Source organism: Neophocaena asiaeorientalis, unplaced genomic scaffold (genome assembly GCF_003031525.2).
Source record: "Neophocaena asiaeorientalis asiaeorientalis breed wild unplaced genomic scaffold, Neophocaena_asiaeorientalis_V1.1 scaffold171, whole genome shotgun sequence".
Taxonomy (NCBI): Eukaryota; Metazoa; Chordata; class Mammalia; order Artiodactyla; family Phocoenidae; genus Neophocaena; species Neophocaena asiaeorientalis.
Genome location: NW_020174013.1, coordinates 5716508 through 5739160, shown reverse-complemented (window position 1 = coordinate 5739160; position 22653 = coordinate 5716508). Strand labels below are relative to the sequence as shown.

The window sequence follows — 22653 nt, the reverse complement described above, 5'->3', positions numbered from 1 at the left end:
AATCAGTAAAAAGGAGACAGTTGTGTATGTACAAATATGGAGTGACTTACAAATTATATGGTTAAGTGTAGAAAGGACATTGTAGAACAATGTGTTTAATTTCTTACCAAATGTGTAAAAATGGATAGTTTATGCATGTATATGTATATATGAATGCCTATATGTGTGTGTATCTATACTTATATATGCTAATGTATTCAAATATATTTATTGAAGGAAACAAGGAATTCAGCTACAATGGCAGCTACTGGGGGTGTTGAATCCACTATATACCTTTTCTGTATGGTTGGCCTTTATAGGCCATGAGCTTTTACTACCCTCCTTTTTTTAGAGCTCCCCAGGTGATTTGGGTGACCATCCCATATATTATGTGAGGAGACTGAGCCCATAGAGTTTGGGTCCAAGCAGGGTTTGCCCAGGGCTCCTTCCCTTCTGAGAGTCAGTCTTGTCGCGTCTTTTCCCTCTTCCCACCTTGGCTTGGCCTCTGGCTCCAGAACCAGTTTGTCCCGCACACTTTTGCCTTCTGCCAGGACCCTACAGCAAGCCAGGAGCCAGACTCCCCCTCTGAGGGTGTGGGTGGGAGGGAGAAGCAGCTCCACGAACTGGCCACCAGCCCTTCCCGCCTGCCCTCCCTAGCGTGATCTATGGCTTGTCAGAGGTGTGGGTCTCACCACTTGCTGAATAGAAAGCTTCTTTGTTCTTGGGAGTGAAAATAACCCGAAGATAAATGTTGGGGCTGGAAGAGCCCAGGGAATGTTGGGCTCCATCTGCCCCGAGGCTCCTCCCTGGAGCTGAAGGTCTGAGGTTGGGGGAGACAGGAGCAGTTCCGGAGAGAATATAGTGGCCACGAGTACTCAGGGGACTGTGAGCTGTGGCCCCTGGAAGGTGGCCATGGGTTCTTCTGAAACGCAGCGCAGCTCCTGACACCTGCCTGAAACCTGCTTCCCTGGTCAGTAACCTTCTGTCACCCCCTGGAAACTTCCTATGCCCCCATCACTTATTGGTGATGACACGACCGAGCTCCCTGCAAGCCCTTCTTATTCCTCCTCACCTGGAGGCTGCCCTCTGCACCCTGACACAAACACCTTTTTATCTTCTCTCTATGTCTTCCCATCCCCCTTGCTTCCTACTTGCCCCACGGAGCCTGCATTTCATTTCTCTGGCTGTGGTCGAGAAAGGGCGGGACCCAGCTCTGCACCTGGGCTGCAAACCCCATAAAGTTCGGGGTATGACTCTTCCATGGACCATAACCTCCTTCCCTCAACCAGCCCAGGCAGGACTCAGCTGGAGCTGCCAGGGAAGGGGAAAGAGGACGAGGGAGGATTGTTTCAGGCTGTTACTCTCAAAATAAAGCCCCAGACAAGGTAGGAGGCTGCTTGGTTTTCACCCTCATTCCTAAGTTTCTATTTTTCATCCAGGAACTTTGGGAGGTGGCCTAAGACTTTCCAAGAACCTCAGAGGGACAGAAACCCATGAGGACAAAGGTGAGGATGGCATCAGAGTCCTCCAGGAAAGCACAGGGCTGTTGTGCCCCTACCCAAACCCCAGCTCTGGCTCAGACAAGAGGAACTTGGGGGCCTCAGAAGTTGGAGCCACAGGACGGACTTTAGAGAAATCCTTGTAGGCCACAGCCCAGTGCCTCCCTCATGATAAGCATGGTTTGTCTCAGTGTGGCCTGTGGGAATGAGTAGGAGGGCTCACAAGGAAAGAGAGGAGGAAAATAGAGGGAACTAATAGAATACCATCCGTCCAACCTTTCTGTTTTCTGGGTGAGAATAGAGAGGCACAGAGAATCCCAAGACTGTGTCTCCAACATGGAGATGAAGCAGCCCCTCTCCTGGCACCTGTGCTTCTTTTGGTTCTTGCTGGTACCTCCCTGGGGCTTAATGGAGTGGGAGGTTTGAGGAACAGGTTTGGGGAGTGACTGGATCTTAATGACGAGGACCCCAAGGTGACCAGAGTCACCCTCCCAGGGCTCGTCTTCCTTCCCCACCACGGGGCTGGCACCTCAGCTCAGTGTCCTGTGGGGCACCTGCACCGTGGACTCTAAAGACAGAAAGTGCCTGTTAGAAAGTTCTCTGTCTACAATCCCCACCCCAAGTCTTCATCAGCTTTGCCTATCTTTGACTCAGCTAGTCTGGACTGGGTAAGGTTTAGGATGAAACATGGTTTGGGGTTTATGTAAAAGAATAAGAGAGAAAAAGGGATGAGAATGACCAACTGTTGCATTGTGGGTTCCAGGCTCCAGGGCGGGCACTTAACCTGTGCATTCTTTTGTTTTATTTTTTTTTTTTTTGCGGTATGTGGGCCTCTCACTGCTGTGGCCTCTCCCGTTGCAGAGCACAGGCTCCGGACGCACAGGCCCAGCGGCCATGGCTCACGGGCCTAGCCGCTCCGCGGCACGTGGGATCCTCCCGGACCGGGGCACGAACCCGCGTCCCCTGCATTGGCAGATGGACTCTCAACCACTGCGCCACCAGGGAAGCCCTAACCTGTGCATTCTTATCCTTAACCCATGCATCCTTTTTTAAGGCTCACCGCAGCTCTTTGGAGTAGAAATTAATGCTCCCATTTCACTGAGTCTGCATGAGGTTCAGGGACTTGCCCGAGGTCACACAGCTGAGTAGTGCTGGGTGGGAGACTGTGATCCCAGCTGTGGCTCTCTGTGGACGCATGAGCGTCGTCATCGGAACCCGGCTGCCCCATTGTGTGCTGGCCGCCACCTGGCTCTATGCACAAAGAGCTTCGGGCTGGCCTGAGGTAACCTCGGGACCAGGTGTCAGGTGGGTACCCGGTCCTGCGGAGAGAGCTTTAACAAGCCAATCACAGCACGGCTAGAAGCACCAGCCAGATTCCCCAGAGGGTTGGACTGCCCCAACCCTGACCTCTGTGGCCTCCTCCCACCTGACCCGGGCAGGGATTTCTCAGGGCTCCTTGCTGATTCTCGATGCCCCCGGGCTGGCAAAGGGCTGGCTTCGTGCTCAGTTGCTCAATAATCTGTGAAGAAATCAATGCATTCCCACCTCCTCCCCTGGATTCAGCCAGGACCTACCAGCATGGTTTATAATCACATCCGTGTGATGTGCCCATGCTGGGCAGAGGCGTGGGGGCAGGCTGGGAGCTTCAAGTTAAACTTTTCTAGACTAATAAACTGTTCCTCACATTACAACTCGACTGCCCTCGCTTTCCCCTGCCGGCCCCCCAGGACCATCCCCCACTCCTCCTACTTTCCTCTCTCTTTCCCTGTGGCTGACATCACACTCACATTTTCCAAAAATTCCCCAGATTACCCACAGTCCTCTTAGCTCCTGCTGTCATCCGGAATTCCAGATGCCGTCTCCTGTCAGTCCCTCCCACCCTCACCCCTGAGCATCAGGAATCCCCTGCTCTGGTTCCCGGCTGGTCTGGGTCCCCCAGCTCAGCTTGGCCTGGCAGTGATGCAGCAAAGTGGGGTCCGATCAGGAGCTCTTTCCATCACCAGGTGCAGGGGGGTAAAGGGACTGCTGGAAGGAAGTTAAGCTGTGGCTGTGTGTGTGTGTGTGTGTGTGTGTGTGTGTGTGTGTGTGCAAGCAGGCTGGCTCTGAAAGACCCGTTATGTGGGGAAGGGGCTGGGTCTTTCTTTCTTTCTTTGTTTTTTAATAAATTCATTCATTTATTTTTGGCTGCGTTTATTTTTGGATCTTCATTGCTGCCCGTGGGGTTTCTCTTGTTGTGGTGAGCGGGGGCTACTCTTCATTGTGGTGCGTGGGCTTCTCATTGCAGTGGCTTCTCTTATTGCGGGCTCTAGGCGCGCGGGCTTCAGTAGCTGTGACTCGTGGGCTCAGTCGTTGTGGCTCGTGGGCTTAGTTGCTCTGCGGCATGTGGGATCTTCCCGGACCAGGGTTCGAACCCGTGTGCCCTGCATTGGCAGGCGGATTCTTAACCACTGTGCTACCAGAGGAGTCTGGGGCTGAGTCTTTCTGAAGCCCTGATAAATGGGATTGGAAGGCACATTGTTCAGTGGAAAAAGCCTAGGGATTGGAGTCAGAAGACCTGGGTTCGATTTCTGGTTCTGCCACTCATGGGTGCTGTGCTCTTGCACAGGTCACTATGTAGTTCCTCCCCTCATTGTTCTCCTCTGTAAACTGGGGCTCTGTGTAGTTTCCAAAAAATGCTATAACAGTATATCCAGTCCCTCTTCCAGAACCTTATCACTTCCCATTAGGAGGCAGAGTCTATGTCCCCTCCGCTTGAACCTGGGCAGGTCTCTGTGACTGCCTCAACAAATAAAATGTGTCAGAAGTGACATCGTGTGACTTCCTAGGCTAGGCCATAAAAGGCATACAGCTTCCACTGGCTGCCTCTCAATCTCACTCTTTCTCTCTCTCTCTCCCCTCCCCCCACCTTGGATCTTGGCCACTGTGCTGTGAGGAAGCCCAGGCCACATGGAGGGGGCAAGTCTAGGTTCTGACTGAGTGTCCCAGCCAAGGTCTCAGAAAACAGTGAGAATCAGTGGTGACTGAGAGCCTTCCGAGGATTCTGACCCCCGAGTCTTCAAGCTGCTCCAGCTGGTGCCAAATGGAGCAGAGAAGAAGGGCTTCCTCACCAAGCCCAGCGCGAATTGCAGATTTGTGAGCAAAATACATGCTATTAAGTCACTGAGTTTCGGGGTGGGTTGCTGTACGGCACTAGGTGTCTGCAACAGGATCGTGGTAGTAATATTTGGCTTACAAAAGTTGTGAGGGTTAAACCAAGAGATCCTGCGGCAGAGCCTTATGGAGTCCCATGTAAATATAACACATTGTCATCACCATTGCTGTCAAAGCACTTCAGTGTGTTTGTACAAGACATCAATGTGCGTGTCTATAATGTGGCCAGGGCTGGGTTAGATGCTGTCCACATATCACTTCATTTAATTCGTACATCTTTTCCATGTGTCATAACCTCCTGCTCTTTTTCATCCAGCTCAGGCAGGACTGGATTGGTTGTTGTAAGGATTAAATTAGGTTGGTATTCTTATTTTCACCAATTTGCAAATGGGAAAACAGAGGCACAGCTAGTTTAACTTCAGGTGGAATTGGAATTTGAATCCACGTCTGGCTTCCTGCTAAGTTTTTACTCCTGCTTCTCCAGGAGCTTGAGCTGGGTTAGTCGCCTAGAGAAAATGGCGACCCTAGGGTATCTCAGTAAATCCTGGCCTGGGAAAATCCTTCTGCTTGCTTTATTTACTTTTATTTTCATTTCAACAAACATGTAACGAACACCTATACTGAGACAGTGTGTTCGGTAGGCCCTGGAAGCACACTGTTATGGCCTCTTCCTTAAGGAGCTCGTAGTCTCTGGGGGGAGACAGATACTTCTTAGTTCTGTAACCTTGGGCAAGGTACTCACCATCTCTAAGCCTCAGTTTTGTCATCTGTAGAATGGGGGTAATTACAAAACCCATCTCATAGGGTTATCGTGAGAATTACATAATATGTAATTCTGCTTAAAGCATCATGTACATAGAAAGTGCTCAATAAATATTAGTTTTTAGAAGTATAGAAAGAAAAGTTTACAATATAGTGAGATATATGCCAAAATAGAATGGAACATAAATTGTTAGGCGAGGAGAGAGGAGTAAGTAATTAGTTCATCCTGGGGTGGAGGTGGTGGATGGTGGCAGAGAGGAGGTGACCTTTGTCCTGGGAGTTCAAAGGCAAGTAGAAGGAGCAGATGGTCTATGGAAGGACTGTGTTTAGTGTGTCTGGGAGCCAGAGCACCCCAGGTGGCTGAAGCACAGGGACCTGGAGGTGACAGAATTGAGGCAGGTTGGGAAGGGGCTTTGGGTAGCAGGCTGTGGTGTGGTGCCGTCCAGGCTGTCCCACAGACTCAGGCAAGAGCCTCCCCACCCAGGCTTAGCGATGAGGCTTTAAGGTGCGAATGCACAGGGGGAGGACCCGAGGCTCCAAGGCACAAAAGGTTGGTATGACAGTTGTTCTAGTTTTGAAGGAGGAAAGAAATCGGGAGAACACGTGAAAGCCCGGGGGACCTTACCCTGGGACCGAGGGCTCAGAAGGGGAGGCTGGTATAGCAAAGAGATCTTTTCACCCCTCTCAAAAATCTGCTACGGGTGGACCCACCAAATCTTAGCTAAGCTAGATCAACAGAATCTGCTCTTGCCAATAAACCACCAAGCCCCTGGCCCAGAAATGTCACTGCAGATCAAGGAATGGCTGCTTGGGGAAATCTGCCCCGGGAGGCCCAAGCCCTGAGGATCAGTAAGGGACTACCCAGCTGGTGCATCTGGCCCCAGGGAGAAGCCTTCGTAGGAACCTTGGGCAGGCTCTGGGCTCTGTGTGTGCAGAGAACAGCTGCTTTGGTTTAAATATTAATAATGCAAAATGAAATGTGTGGGGTGCCCAGCGCACCAGAGCCCAGCCAGTGTGCGTTGCATCTAATGTCCTCCGCACTCGGGTTTGGAAAAATGTGGTCAGCGAATTTAATATACTTTTTGGCAAAGGGAAGACGACAGTTAACTTCTCTCCGGAGCCTCACTAAAGTGGGTTTTCTCCTTGGAAAGCAGAGTGGTTTCTCCCAGTATGCCAGCAGGCCTGCTGCCCGACTTCTGTCACAGGCCCTCTGCTCTGCCCACCTTGACACTTGCAGGGGGCTCTGGGGGCCACAGAGCCTCCCACTGTGGGGATAGAGAGGTAGTCACACTTGTTCAAGATCCAGTGAGGCCTGGGTGGGGCCGAAGCCCCAATTCCTGCTGGCTTCTCCCTCCAGAATGCTCTCTCCCCATTTCATTCCCCTTCTTGAATCACCCTCTTCCCTCGCTGCTCATCAGAGGAGCTCAAGTTGAGAATGTCAGTGCCACGGGGCTCCTACGGGGCCCCTGAGGTTGACAGCTGATCCAAGGTCTCCAAGGGCCAGATGTCAGCTCCTAAGTGCTTCGTTTCCCTCAACCCCACTGCATTTTAAAATCCTGGGGATTTCTGACACAGCCGCTGTGAAGAGGGGCACCCCCTCCACTGCTGCGCCGCACCGGCTATTGCCAGAGCCTCTCTGGGCCTGTTCTCCCTTCCCCGACATCTCAGGCCCTGGCTTTTCTCTCACCAAATGCCACAGCTCATTGGTCTGCCTCTTTTTTTTAAACCTATGTTCTTTTTTTTAAACAAATTATTTTTTTGCAATATAGTTGAGTTACAATGTTGTGTTAATTTCTGCTGTACAGCAAAGTGATTCAGTTATACATATATACATTCTTTTTCATATTCTTTTCCATTATGGTTTATTACAAGATATTGAATATAGTTCCCTGTGCTATACAGTAGGACCTTGTTGTTTAGTCCTCTTTTTTTTTTAATTGAGGTATAATTGACATATAACATTATATTCGATTCAGGTTTACAAGGCAACGATTCGATATCAGTATTCACCGTGGAATGATCACCATGATAAGTCTGGTTACCACCCATCACCACACAAAGTTACACATTTCTGTTTTCTTGTGATGAGAGCTTTTAAGGTATACCCTATTGGCACCTTTCAACTTTGTGCTATCGATTGGCTTCTTGAAAAGTGAATAAATGCAGGGTGACGTCATAGTCCCAAAGCTGGGGAGCAACAAAGTGTCTGAGGCGAACGCTTGCGAGGAGAAGTTGGAGGCTCTGGGTTTGCCCAACAAAGGCACTCGGTGCAAGCGTGGTCGTGGTCACGGCCACCACCGCAGAACTGGAACACGGCTGGCCAGGCTTTCCCCAAAGTCTGTCTCTGGTTTTACACAACCTGATAATGTTCCCGGTTAGAGGCCTCAGCAAATCCTCCAGCAGGGAGAGCCAGGCAGCCCTTGCTCATGGCCTGGTTGTGGACCACCCTGGGGGGCCTCTCGGGCTGCTGGGGAAACAGTCACCCCAGGGCCGCTCAGCGGGGCGAGGAGCGGGCTCCAGGCGGAGGGAAAGAGCCCTGCTGGGGAGAGGGTGGGAGCTGCGATCGCCAGGCTCTGGGGCTCCAGCTGTGCCCCAGGCTCCAGCTCCCCCCATCCACCCCTCTTGGCGTCTGGCCCTTGGGGAAGCTGAGAGAAAGTCTCGCCTATTCGGGATGCCGCGGGCAGGATTGGCCACAGCCATCTCCTTCATGTGTCACCGCTGGCTGTAAGTGCTGTGTTTGGTTTGGCAGAACGGCTATTTAAATAGCAGTGAAATGTGTCACTGGAAAAAAATTAGCTCATGTTTCCTTTACCATTTCTTCATGATTTCCATTGAAAGTGTAACCACGGGTAATAAATTAACAAGATCTGTAAAAGGGACCATAGGAAACCATGGATCCAGAATTCCTATAAACTTCTAACCCGTGATGCTGAATAGCAAGGCTACTTGGGGGAAGGGGGCTTGGGTCATCCATGCTTCAGGTTTCTTTGTGTCTGAGTCCTACCCCCTCCCCCGCCAAAATGTGAGAAGAAGCCGGCCACTTCTTTCAGGGGGTCGCTGTGGTTATCAGGGAGAAAGTCTTTGCTTGAAAAACCCACAGCCTTGGGGCATGGCTTTGCTCTTCCTGTTTCATAAAAAAAGCAAGAAAAACAAAATGCAAAAGTTACTTCTCTACCAAAGTATAATCTCCTTCCCCCAACTGTGCCTCACCTGGTCCCAACCACAGTCCAACAGCTGGTTTCTTTTTCTTTAATAAATTTATTTTACTTATTTATTTTTTGGCTGTGTTGGGTCTTTGTTGCTGCGCATGGGCTTTCTCTAGTTGTGGCGAGTGGGGGGCTACTCTTCGTTGTGGTGTGCGGGCTTCTCATTGCGGTGGCTTCTCTTGTTGCGGAGCACGGGCTCTAGGTGCGCATGCTTCAGTAGTTGTGGCGCGTGGGCTCCGTAGTTGTGGCTCGTGGGCTCTAGAGCGCAGGCTCAGTTGTTGTGGCGCACGGGCTTAGTTGCTCCATGGCATGTGGGATCTTCCCGGACCAGGGCTCGAACCCGTGTCCCCTGCACTGGCAGGCGGATTCTTAACCACCGTGCCACCAGGGAAGCCCTGATAGCTGGTTTCTTGATGTCCTTTGGAAATCAGACCCTTCTCCATGGGTACCGGAGAGCTGAATGTCGAAGTGCAGCTCAGTTTCACAGACAGGAACACTGAGGTCGATGGAAAATATTTGCCTTCAGCACAAAATTCAATAATCGGTGGATAGATGGGGGAGTTGAGAGTGGCAACTGTCCAGTTGCTGCCATGTCTGACGCACACAGACATACACTCACACCCACATACAATAGTGCTTGTTTGTGCTGGGCCGGGGGCCAAAGGATCACTGTAGGGTCCTGAAAGTCTCCCTGGAGATAGTGGGTGAACAGAGCTGCTTCCACAGAAGGTGGCCCTGAGGAATGTGTTTGGTTTGACACATAGGGGCTGTGAAGGTGCCAAGGGAGTGCCAGCCGTGCTTCACCCAAGGGATGGGAGAGTGGGGGACAGGACTGGGGGGTGTGTGTTAGTGTCATACACAGGGCTGGGGCCTTGGGGGAGAGGATAGGAGGGGGTGTCCGTGCTCCACTCGGGCTAGAAAGTTGGGGACAGCACTGGGGAGTGTGTTCAGTGTTACACCCGGGAACTAAGGGAGTGGGTGGGGGAGGAAGGGAGAATGTGTTGGGGTTACAGCCAGGGCTGAACTGAGGCAGAGGACTGGGGGAGGGTTTTTAGTGTCACACATAGGGCTGGGGGCTTGGGGGAGCAAGCTGGGGGAGTGTGCTAGTGTGACACACAGTGTGGAGAGGATGGAAGGAATGAAGGGAAACAAGTGGTGACCAATGAATCTCCTTCTGCCTCTGGTCCTCTGTCCCCTGTCCTTCCTCAATTATCCCTTTCATAGGTATCTTTTTTTTGCGGTACGCGGGACTCGCACTGTCGTGGCCTCTCCCGTTGCGGATCACAGGCTCCGGACGCGCAGGCTCAGCGGCCATGGCTCACGGGCCCAGCCGCTCCGCGGCATGTGGGATCTTCCCGGACCAGGGCACGAACCCGTGTCCCCTGCATCGGCAGGCGTACTCTCAACCACTGCGCCACCAGGGAAGCCCCATAGGTATCTTAACACCCCTTTATTTGTCTGAAGTGACTGCCCCTTGGTGTCCTGTTAGATAGAATATGGGGTGCGAAGGGGGAGTTTTGCGCCACTTTCTAAGCCCAGCTTCTCTTGTATCTTAGCCCCTGGGGTACAGAGGAGGCCATGTCTTCTCCCTTCTCCTGGAAGGCAGTGGTGTAGAAGGTGGAGGCTCAGAAAATCCTTCGCCACAGTGAAATTAAAGAGGGATTTGGCATCAACCCTTCTCCCCACTTATTTGCATCAGGACCTCTGGACCCCTCTCCCTCCTCCTGCCCCCCCAGTTCCCAGACCTTCCATCCTGTCCACACAGATGCCATCCTTTGCCAGCACCTTTTTCCTAGGGGTGTCTGGCTTTCTTTGCTCATTCCTCTCTGTGAGGCCAAGTAACCAGCTTCTTGATAAGGAGTGTTCCCCCCTCCCCTACCCGCTCTGGGCCCTGGACTCCAGAAAGCCCTTCCCTTATAGCTTAAGGCAGAGGGCTCTGCCAAGGCACCTGCTATAAGGAAGGAGAAACATCTGCTTGTTTTATTTACATCTCATCCAGATGTTTGGGTGCCATGTAGACATAGCCTGTGGGCCGTCTGAACACTGTGGCTGGAAACTGAGCTTCCCTCTGCTTGGAGCTGGGAGGCCAAGAGGGAGGGCCTTCAGGCTGAGAAGCGACAGGGCTGGGCAGCAGACACAGCCTGGGGATGGGAGGGGGGTGGGAAGGCGGGACATGGAAATGGGGGTGGATCACAGATTCCACATAAACAACGGATCTGTTTACAAAGCCATAGGTGTAGGCAGGCACTTGCCAAATCGTGATTTTTAAAAATCACCCTTTACAGAGTTTCACACCACTTACCAGATGCTGAGGAAGGGCCTACTGTGTGCTCAGCGTGCTCCTCCCAGGCCGCCTGCTGCGCTCCAGCCAGCGGCCCACTCGCCGCTGAGACTATGGCTGTGGAGCACAGGAGAGCAGTGGTCCCAGAGGCTCCTGCCGAGAAGGCCAATTAACAATGCTGGGCAGTGAGCATAAATCACCACGCTCCCCCTTTTCCTGGGCTCAGGGCTGGAAAGTATCAGAACTGTGCAAATACTTGGGATGTTTCTCTTTATTAGTGATAAAATATTGGACGTCAGCGTGCGCAGTTTCATGCATTGCTCTGACAGTTGGAGCCGTAATTGTGATGAATAGAGGTCCAGGGGCAGGGCTGCAGGCGTTTAAGAAGGCTCTGTGGATTGAAAATATTAGGATTGATTAAAGGTCAAATACTTTATACATTTATCAGTGCTGGATACATTCTTTCCGAGGTAGGGGCTGCTGCCCTTCCCCCGGCTGGAAAAGAACTCAATGTGGTTGAATGCTTACCCCCTCCTCTTCCCCTCAGGCCCTGCCACATTTAACCTACGAAACTGACAAAATGAGCAGAGTTTCCTGTCATTCACGGACTTTTGCTTCTCCTGCCAGGAGGTTAGTTCAGCACAGACATCTGTGTGCAGGCGTCTACCGATCTCTCAATGGAGAGAGAAAAGAGAAAGCTCCCCCCTCGAAAGCTATTCTAGTCTGTGGCTCTGACACCAGCCATCAGGGACAGAGCCTCCAGGAATAGCTCTGTTACCCACTCAAGGAGCCCTCAGGGCTAAAAGGAGGGTCTCACTACTTCTGTCCTTTTCAGGAGTGTCTGATTTCCTGTTGTTAGATAGAGATCTCTGTAACTCTGTGCCTGCCAGGAAGCTCCAAGTGAAACTGTTTAAACAAGGCAATGGCCCTCACCTGCCTCCTTATGATAAGGCTCACTCATTGAACAAATATGTATTAAGGCAGGAGCCATTCTGGGTCTGGGGAGAAAGCAGGGGGTGAAATAGATGAAAAGCCCTGCTCCCACAGAGTTTAGCTTTTAGGTGGGAACAAGAAAATAAATATAAAAACTTATAGTATATCACAGATCTGAAGGAGGTGAGTGGAATTATTGGAGGGAAGAGTGTTTTTCTGTAAACATGCTTTAATCGTGCTAGTATATGAGTATTTTAGTACTGGCTGTCCATATCCTTTCCTCTTTGGGATTGCAGATGGTATAAATAAAAACATGTACAGATAATGAATGAGGTAGAATAGGACCTGTTCAGAGAAAGAGATTTCCAAAACCCTAGACTAATAGCTTATATCCAAATTACCTGGAGGGCTCGTTAAAACACAAATTGCTGGACCTCACTCCCAGAGTGTCTGGTTCCTTGGGGTCTGAGAATTTGCAACTGTGGCAAATTCAAAGGTGCTACTAATCCAGGGACCACATTTTGACATCCACTGCTCTAAACCAACAGAGCATGCTCTGATTGATGGGGTGAGGGGAAAGTTAGAGATGTGTCTCCTCCTAGGCTCTGCTAAGAAGGGACGCGAGGACTTAGACATCTCTAAAAGCAGCTTTTTCCAAAATGTACTCCATGTAACACTTCTATCAAGGGATGTTTGTTTGTAGGGATCACCAAGAAAGGATTCTTTTGTCAAATGTGTTTAGAGCACACTGGGTTAAGTTCATTTTACTGCAGGACATCTCGGGGCCTTTAATATGAAAATGTGCGTTGTGACTCTCCCCAGGGGAGGATTTAATGAATATTCAATGTTTCATAAATTTTTTATGGCCACAAGATCTCCTTTACTTTTCCATGGAGAATCTTACAAGACCAGTGGACAGTGGGATATGCTGTGAAGACACTGGCTCTTAGAACTAAATGGTCTCCTCCAATCCACACTGGTAAATGAAATGAAAGCCTCACACAGCCAGGAACTCATAGGACACGTCCAGCAGTCCTTTGCTCTCTTACAGAATTCTAGATGTGCCCAGGGTATAATGTCCACCCTTATGTCCCCATGGTTCTTTGAGGAGAAAGCCTGTACCCCTGGCCTCCTGACCCTTGTGCATTTGACTAGAGCAGGACTGGAAGACACCATCCCTCCCCGGATAGCTGAGTCTTGCTCAGACACACTCCTGCTACCCAAAATGTGTAGAGGAAGCATGTGTTGTACCGGCTGAGCTAACAGAATTGGTCAGATAGGAGGTGGTGCTGTCCTACATCTGAGTGCATGGCTCCTGCCTATAAGCAGGGCCTGCAGAGCTGAGAAGGGGAGGGGCCCACAGCCCCAGCTGTGTCTGGAGAACAGCAGCCCTGATATTTACGACTATGATGGTCCTTCTCTAGTGGACCTGCTTTGGAACATAAATAAACTTAATAGGCTTCAAATAATTGTGACAACTGAGTTTAAACCCCAGACTGTGGTCCAGGGCAATGGACGTCTCTCTCTCTCTCTCTCTCTCTCTCTCTCTCTCTCCCCCCCTCTCTCCCCCTCTCCCTCTCTCCCTCTCTCCCTCTCTCTCTCTCTCCCTCTCCCTCTCTCGGGCCCAATTCCACAGAGCCAAGGCTCAATCCTGAGCAGAGCCACACCATTGACTCGGTGGGTCTTTGGGCAAAGAGATGGGAAGAGGGGTGACCTTGGTAGTGGACCAGAGGAAGGACGTCCAATCTTGCAGAATGTCCCAGGCTGAGATGTATTACTGACCTTTTCCAGCCCCCAGCCTGATGGGGTGGGTTCCAGATTCTACTCCTTAGCTGCGGGGAAGGGTGAGCCCATCCCTTACCCCCTTCCCAGCCGTTCTTAGAAGCTGCGGCTGAGACATGTGGAATTATAAATTTGGTTCAATGCACTGACATATTTTGAACACTTGCTATGTCTAAGATATCATACCATCTTGTAGGAAAGACACCTACCTCTAACACACAGCAAACTGGGATCAAGGGCCATAGTATAAAGTTATAAAGAAAATGAAGGTGATAACAGATGAGATGAGTTCCTGCCTATCAGTATCAGGACTTTCCAGGAGAAGGAGAGCCCTAAACAAAGGCAGAGAGATAGGGATGTACAAGGAATTGTTCTGAGAACCCTGTAGTAGCACGAGAGGGCCAGCAGGAAAAACGTGTTGGAGCTAGAACTTGGAGAGTCTTTCGTTTTATACTAAAGGATTTGGATTTTATCAAATAAGCACTAGCAAGTCACATTTTATTTTATTGTTTTAAAATAATACATGTACAGAGTAAAATCTTCAAACAATACAAACGTAGATTCAGTGAAAAGTAAGTCTCCCTCCCATCCCTGATTTCTGGTAACTCAGTTCTCTTCCCAGAAGCAAATGCTACTGACAGTTTCTTGTGCATTCTTTCAGAGACGTTTCATGTCTTTGCAAACATATGGGAATATATCTCCCCAATACTTTAAAAACACGAATATTAACATGTTGTATACACTTACCTGTATCTTGCTCACCATACTTAACCACAGATTCTGTAGATTTTTAGGCAAAACTCATTGTGCTCCATAGTTTACTTAACAAGACTCCACTGATGGACATTTGATGTTTCCAGTCTTTTGCTGCTTCAAACAATGAGACAGTTAATATCCTTGTATATGAATCATTTTGTGATGCATCTAACTTCATAGACATGGAATTGCATGTTCAAAACATTTACCCTTTTATTGTTAGCCTTCACATGGGGAAATGTAATTCAGGGGATGCTGGGGCCTCAGCTATTTCATGCAGATCCTTTTTGGAGGCAATAGGATGATGGGAAGGAGGGGAAGAGACACGTTTGGAGGGTGTTACGATTACACCAGGCGAGATATGATGAAGGCCAGAACACAGCACTGGCTGAGGAAGGGAGGGCAGGGCAAGGGTGGAAGAGACACTAGTGATGTATCTGATGTGTCCACGTGGGAGAGGAGAAATCACAGACAATCAGAGGCCCAGAGGCCCACATGGGGAGGGATTAACCGAGAGATAGAAGGAGTAGCTTTGATCAGATTCTCAAAAACCAGGAATATGTCTGCATAGATAGGAAAGTGGAAAGCTAAGAAATCACCACCTCAGGCCTAGTAGAGCAGGAAGAGGGATGAGACTCAAAAAAAGTTAGAGGGTCCCAGTGTCCCCTGGGGAGGGTTGATCAGACCTAGTACAGTTTCAGACAAGGAAAGGGCTAAGAGCATGGACTTCAGAGTCCTTGAGTTTAGGTTTTCTGCTGGAACCAACAATCGTCAAATTTCAGTGGTTTAACACAGTAGATTGTTTCCAGCTCACATCACCGTCCCCTGCAGGGGCAGTGATGAGGAACGGCCTCTGCTCAAAGCAGTTACTGAGCATCCTGGAGTCTTCCATATTCAGATTTTACCCTCCTCTAGGTCCTCGGCATCCTCTCATTCAGCCATTGGGTGGGAGAAGAGAGAATTGTGTATGGGCAGGTTTTATGTGCCAGACCTGGAAATGACTTATGTCACTTCCACCCAATTTACTTTTTTTTATTTTTTTGCGGTACGCGGGCCTCTCACTGTTGTGGCCTCTCCCGTTGCGGAGCACAGGCTCCGGACGCGCAGGCTCAGCGGCCATGGCTCACGGGCCCAGCCGCTCCGCGGCATGTGGGCTCTTCCCGGACCGGGGCACGAACCCGTGTCCCCTGCATCGGCAGGCAGACTCTTAACCACTGCGCCACCAGGGAAGCCCTCCACCCACTTTCTATTGGTCAGAATTGAGTCAGATGGCTGCGTCTGCCTGCAAGGGGGCCTGGAAATGGCATCTAGGTGTGCGTCCAGGAGGAATAGGGAAATGCTTGATGAACAGCTAGCCGACCTCTGCCTCCCAAACTGTGTGTCCTGGGCAAGTCATGTAACCTCTCAGAGGCTCAGTTTTCACATCTGTAAAATGGCAACAATTACCTCATAGATAGGATTGTTGTTGTTTTGAGGACTATATGAGGTTATATATGTTACCCACGTAGCCTGGTATATGTAGATGAATAAATAATCCCTGTAGTGAATATTCATACCTATTCATAGTGTGTGACTCTTTGGTTGTGACTCCATGAGAACAATCGTGGTGGCTTTCCCTGTCTTTCTGTGCCCACTCCAGGTCTACTCAAGCAGAGGAAAACTCAGTCTGTGTATGACTGACCTGGATCATTCTGGCCCCAAAGTAGATTTCCTTCCTTGAAATAAATCATTTGGTTTGGTGAACTTCATGAGATTATTTCAAATCTCACTATGCCTGGTCCGTGTAGACCCAGCCGCAGCCTCTGCCAGCCAGCTCCGCTCCTAGGATATGCAGGCTGCAGAATGATTCCTGTTCATTCTTTCATGTTATTCCCACACTTCAGAAGTCTGAAGGGAAGCTGAATGTTTGCTGTTCTGGGATCATTTGAAGCTGGGCATGCAAAGAGTTCCGAGTCACTTTCAAGTCTGCCCGTAGGAAATCTTTCTTGGCAACCAGACAACTAGAATTACTTATTAAAGGCATGTCACATGAATAAAGACACCTCTGTGAGGAAAACCACAGAAGCAGTTACTTTTTCTAATATGAATAGGAGGCTAATATCAAATCACCTTTAATTTTTCACTCTTTCTTTGCTGTTTCAATGGTAGGTCAAATCTAATAATACAAATACAATGGAAAACCATTTCTATTTTCATCTATCGCAATACATAGTCCCACAGCAGATGTGTGTATCTTAAAAACCAGGGTCTGGAATTTAAACGAGTACCGGCAAACTGACAAGGCTGTTTCATCCAGGAACGTTCTCCTAGATGCCAAGCCTGTGTTGCCTGTGAAAAGGAGTAAAGGCTGGTCTTGTCTATAAACCATGCATCCCGCAGAGCCCAGGCCACCACACTTGCCTAAAGGCAAGGATGACCATGAAGACCCAGCCATGAGGACCAGGGGAGAAAGTGGTGTGAAGGCATTTGAAAACATGGGCCTGCTTTCCAGATGTGGGTCACTGAAGGTCCAGTGTACTCTCTTTACTGTGTGGCCTAGGTTTAGGGTCACTGGGGATAGATTTGTGGACAGGGGAGCTGGTGACCAACTGGAAGTACTGTATCGTGGTTGGGAGGCTCCAGAATCTTTGTGTGCACACGTGTGTGTGTGTGTAAAAAGGTTATTTTAATAAGTAAAAATGGCTAAGCTTCCAAAAGTTCTTAAATGGGTTCAAACCCCAGCACTGCTATGTTTTGTGGTTATAATGGGCAAGTGGCTCGATTTCCCTGGGTCTCAGTTTCCTCGTCTATAGAATGAGAACAATAATACCTATTTCACTTGGTGGTTGTGAGTATTAAGTAAGCTAATTCTTTTTTTTTTTTTTTTTTTTTTTTTGCGCTACCCGGGCCCTTTACTGGTGTGGCCCCTTCCAGAGCGGAGCACAGGCTCCGGTCGCGGCATGTGGGATCCTCCTGGACCGGGGCACGAACCCACGTCCCCTGCATCAGCAGGCGGACTCTCAACCACTGCGCCACCAGGGAAGCTCCTAAAGAAGCGAATTCTTACAAAGCACTCAGAACAAATGTTTGACAAGAAGCAAGCTCCCGGTGAGTGTTGACTATTATTGCTAGTATTATCAGCAATATTATTATCCAATAAGGGAAGGGATCCATGGGTGATTTTATGTGTGGGTGGGTCACATAAGCCGAGCAATATGGACTTTATTTGGGAGGGAGTTTGCTTGGTTGAGAGAAACCAGTCTGGCCCTTTAAGGTGCAGCCAGCTTGGAAGCTCTTCTATTGGGTAGACATGATTTGAACTTCATGGTCAAATGGTGAGGCTGTCCTCACGCAGATGCCCTCCTGGGCAGACAAGTCCATCCACCGGGTGCAGAAGTTTTCATCCAGGATCAAAAATACAGAAACCAGCGAACTAAGCAAGCTCACTCCAGCCTCAGAATTAACCCCCCTCAGGTGGGTCCTGTGGGACAAGACCCCTTTGAAAGCTTTCTTGTACCATGTGTTTTGTGTGTCTAAGAGATTTGGGTGGCTTTTTCTTAAGGGCCGAGGGGTCATTTTGCAGCATCTGCCCCTTGGTTTAAGTGCAGGCCACCACTGTGGCCTTCTGCCCCTGTCCTTACCTTCAGGTTACCCACCCTGGTCTCTGGGAGCCTCAGGCCCAGCTTGGCTCTCCAGCTTCCTTTCCACGGATGGTGGATCTTCAGCTGGTCGTGGATCTGGCCACGCTGCTGCTCTAGGGCGACAAAGATCCTCTCCTTGACCAAACTCTACTCAGTCTCCTCTGAATTCTCTTCTCAATCAGGCCCTAAACTTCGGGCTTCTGTGTTCATCTCTTCATGGTCCAGGTTTAGCAAGAATCCTGCTGTCAGTTTAGTCAGAATCCTCTGCTCTGGTGATCGGATCACCCTTGTCACCTGATTGCGTTCCTCATCCCCCACCGTCCCCCAGGTAGTGTCTGATCACCGTAGCCTGCCTTCAGCAAGAATCCTGCTAGGTCAGTTTAGCCAGAATTCGCCCCCCTCTGCCCACCCCAGCCCTGATGCTTCCTCTTAGTAATTTTCTATCCACTCATCCCCACCCTGCTCCTTGGCTATAAATTTCCACTTTTCCTTGCTGTACCCAGAATTGAGCCCAATCTCTCTCCACTAACACAAACTCATTTCATCAGCACCCCCCATCCAGAATAAAATCTGCTTTACCATCTTTAACTAATGTCATGAATAATTTTTCTTTGATGGAGGTTTCTGAGTTCATTCTGGGAGAGCCAAGATTTGCTGTAGATCATGGTACCCTAACTTATAGGTACAAATCATGGGATGGGCAAGAGATCTAGCACAGTCTTTAATAAGCAGTTAGTAAAGTAAGATCAGGGGAAACAGCCAGGGAATTCAAGAAGACTCAGCCTTTTCTGCCCTTGTTATCTGCATGTTTGGTATTTTTAGGTGCAATCACTGTTTCATGAACTTACCAATCAATATCACTGTGGTCTAAATTACGTGCATAATTTTGTGGTTTTTTTGGCTTGCTTTGCTTATACTCCCTCTTTGTTTCAAAAAAAGGGTCTGAGGTGACTAACTTGTCTGTGTAGTACTGAAAATGAAGATAGAAGTGGAAAACTTGAGGTGACTAACTTGTCTGTGTAGTACCGAAAATGAAGATAGAAATGGAAAACTTCACTCAGATTCTGGAATATGGCCGTGTGTTTAAATGCTTGCCTCTGTGAATCAAGGCAAGGAGTTGGTTGACTGGATTTTTAAAAAGACTAGTTGTGGTGTTCTGGAAACACAGCCTAAGGCTTTTGACGAGGATGGAGCCTGTGGTGTGCACATGTGTGTATTTCTGTGTAGAGTGTGTGGGCCTGAGTTGATGAAGCAGAAAATGAAAAGGCAGAAATGCCTGTGTGCCTTCTCTGGGCCAGGTGTTTTATTTCATTTACTCCTTGTAACAAACCGAGGAAGCAGGTACTATTATTATTACACAAGAGGAAACTGAGGTGAAGAAAGGCGAGATAGTCCCCCTCAAGCTCCAATACCAAGTAAGAGAAAGAACTGTGACCCAAACCAGGCTGTGACTCTGCAGGCTGGGCTCTCTCCACTTGGGGAAGTGGGGGGCCAGACGAGAGGAAGAGAGCTGGGTAGGGATGGGAGTGGGAGGAAGAAGGAGAGAAGACACCCCTGGGACAGGTCTAAAAATCCCGGAGAACTATAGAGTGAAGCCTGAGCCATGGTGCAAACTTGGCCCCCGGTACCCCTAACTCTCAGACAACTTACAGTCTGCAAGTCTGCTCTCTCCCGTCCCCTACTCCTCTCCCTTCCTCTTCTCCCTCTTTGCCTGCCTGCCAAGAGGACTATTTGTCCGATGTTGGAATCTGCATCTCGCGTGTGTGGAACTGGGCTCCCACGGTGTTGGTAGATGTCGGGACTCTGCTTAGGGGCTGCTGCCAGGGCAGGGGGCAAGTCCCCCAGTCCCTGTCCCGAGCTGGGTTACCTGTGGGAGGGTGCCCGGGCCACAGGGGTGGAGCGGGGTTGGAGCGGCTGCTCTGCCTGGGGCAAAAGTCTCCCAGCATCTCGTTGCAGCCAGCCTGCATCCATCTGCCTCATTTCCTGTGCATCCTCCAGCGCGCAGTGCAGACTCTTGGCTGGGGACGGTTGGTTCTCCTCCGCCAGTCACCGGCACTCGACAGGAGTCATCCAGATGTAGCTGTGACGATATGGCTTTCATCTTCCTCCGAGGAGGCCCCGTGGGAGGGAAACCCCCTCTCTCCCCCTCCAGCCCACATCCCTCTTCCCGGGACAGCACGCTGTCACCCAGGAGGGGAGGCCCGCGGGCTCGCTCCTGTCTGCCACTTCCCTGGGCTGGGAATCTCTGCAGAACCTTCGTGCCCCAACCCTCCTGAGCAAAGAGCCAAGCCAGGGTAAGCCTGTGCATATAGGGCCTCAATTTGAGATCAGATTCACAAATTTAATTTCCTATTCCTTAATTTAATTCTGCATATAAGTTTTGTTTTTATTATTTACATGGGTTCCCTTTAATGATTCCAAATTGCTGCTGCCCTCTAGCAGTATTTTGTCTTAGGTTAACTTCTTGAAAACCGATCAGCGTTGGAGTTTATTCCGCGCTGGGTTTAGTTATTTTCTGAAACGACGCACAATTAAATTAGAATAATGAACATGCTCTTTAGAGGATTAATTCATAATAAGCAGGCCATGTGCTACAGCTCACAGAAGAAAGGGCACGAGGACCGAAAGCTGGTTTTTTCTGCCTAAATACGAAAAGTACATTCTGCAGAGCAGAACAAATCAGCTAATGACATCCAGAGCGCGGGCCAGCCCCAGAGCGGCACAGAGCTGGCATCTCGAGTTAGCGCAATCCCCGCTGATGCCTCTGCCTACCTTCTCTCCCTGAGAAGGCTGGCAGTGGGTGAGCTGCCCGGCTTCTTTCTCCTCTGTACAGCTGCTAGAGGTCAGTGTGGACCTTCTAAATTCGACCCCAGGAAGCCCCAACTTCCACAGTCTGTGGTTTCACAAGCTTTACTCTCGGAGCTTCCCAGAGCCCAGTCATTCATTCATTCTTACATCCAGAGAATGCTTTACTGAGCTCCTCTTATGTACCAGGCATCCATGGGTACCCCCTTGGGATACATCAGTGAAGAAAACAGACAAAGACCCCTTGCTGTCCTGGAGGTTGCATTCCAGCCCTCGGAGACAGACAATAAACAGTAGCAATAATCAGAAAATTCTAGAGTGTGTTAGAAGGTGATAAGTGCCAAGGAGTAAGGGGGTTGAGAATGGTGTGTGTGGTTTGCAATTTTAAATATGATGGGTCAGGGTAGGCTCCTGGAGAAAGTGCCAATTAAGCAAAGACTTGGAAGAAATGAGAAGTGAGTCACTTGCAAGAGCGCCCCAGGGGTCAAGAGTGTTCCGGAGAAAAAGGCTGGTAACAACTTAGGGCAAAAGTGTTAAGGTCAGAGTGTGGCTGGTGAGTTGAGGATGGACAAGGCCAGTGGGGCCTGAAAAGAGGGAGTAAGTGAGATGTGAGTGGGACCAGATCCTCTGGGGCCTGGGCTTCTGTGCTGAGTGAATGGGAGGCCATGGCGGGGACTTGAGCAGAGCGGGACATGATCTGACTCACGTAAATGGGTCTCTGGCTTCTGGCTGAGAAGAGACTTTCTGCGGTGAGGGGGCGTGGCGTGGGTGGAAGCTGCCAGACTTGTCGGAGGCTAGCAGCTTAGGCCTCTAAAACTCTAGCCCCAGGTTGCCCCATTCCATGCTCTCTGGACCCCAGCAAAGTACTGAGCCCAGGCCTCACAGCCAGGCCTGGAGGCTGAGTCTCCTGCAGCCCCCTGCCTCCCAGAAAAGCAGTTTTCAAGCAGCTGTGAGGCAAGTCTCAAACCGTTATTCTTTTCTGGCCCTGAAGATCCTTCTGCAGCCCCTCCCCACCCCTCCACTGACCCATGGACCAGGAGGCCGGAGCCTGCAATGGAAGGGCACTTCCCAGCAGGGACAGCTTTACGCTGTCCCTTTGGTTGTCTCAGGCTCCTCTGAGAGGGAGATACCCTCTCATCCAGGTAATTGACAAAGTGACATCAGAAGGCCTCTGCTGAGCTGCTGCCACAGAAACAGGGGGCAGATCAAAGTAGGAGAGGGCCGGTATCTGCAGCAAGCGAAGCGAGGAAGAGGTACAGACAAACGGGATGAATAAGTAAGCAGATGAATGATTGATGGGGGTATGAATGATTCATGAATAGACGAATGATTGATGAGTAAACCAGTGTATGGCTCAGAGCTAGTGCCACCTCTCTGCTCTTTGGGTACAGTCTCTCTTGGGAACCGAGGAATAAAGATCGTCCCACGGCCATCACCTCTACAATTCCCTGCTGGAGTTGGGATTGCACTGCTTCTGTCCCCAGAGGCAGTGGAGGCTTTGGCCCCTGACTGGGGCTGCAGGGGTGGGCTGGGGGAAGGAGGCCAGAGCTACTGGGACTGGGATGGAAGATGCCTGGGGCAGCCTGTAGGTTCTGAGGGAGGAGAGCTCTGAGGATCTCATGGGAGGGGAAGGTGTGGGGAAAAGAGGGTGTTTTAAAATGTAGGTTTTATTATTATTCAGGTATGGTGAGGCCAACAGGTCAGGGGATCAGGAAACAATTGTCATTGAAAAGATACTTTGTTATATTCATAGGATCCCAAGAGAAAGGGTCAAGCCACACCATGGTGGGGGACACACCGGGAAGCACCAGGGTCAGTCAGGAGGCAGAGAGAATTAAGGGAAATGTGGGCAAGAGCCCTCTTTTTTTTAAAAAAAATAT

At 49.9% G+C, this 22653-nt stretch overlaps 1 protein-coding gene across 1 annotated transcript; it reads left to right on the top strand.

Annotated features, from left to right (window-relative positions):
• Positions 1–2673: 2673 nt before the first annotated feature.
• Positions 2674–22045, top strand: LINC02898 (long intergenic non-protein coding RNA 2898). The gene is given in 5 exon segments (XM_024753458.1): positions 2674–2760; positions 21765–21846; positions 21849–21869; positions 21872–21930; positions 21932–22045. Coding segments are annotated over 5 exon segments (363 nt in total).
• The last annotated feature ends 608 nt before the right edge of the window (positions 22046–22653 follow it).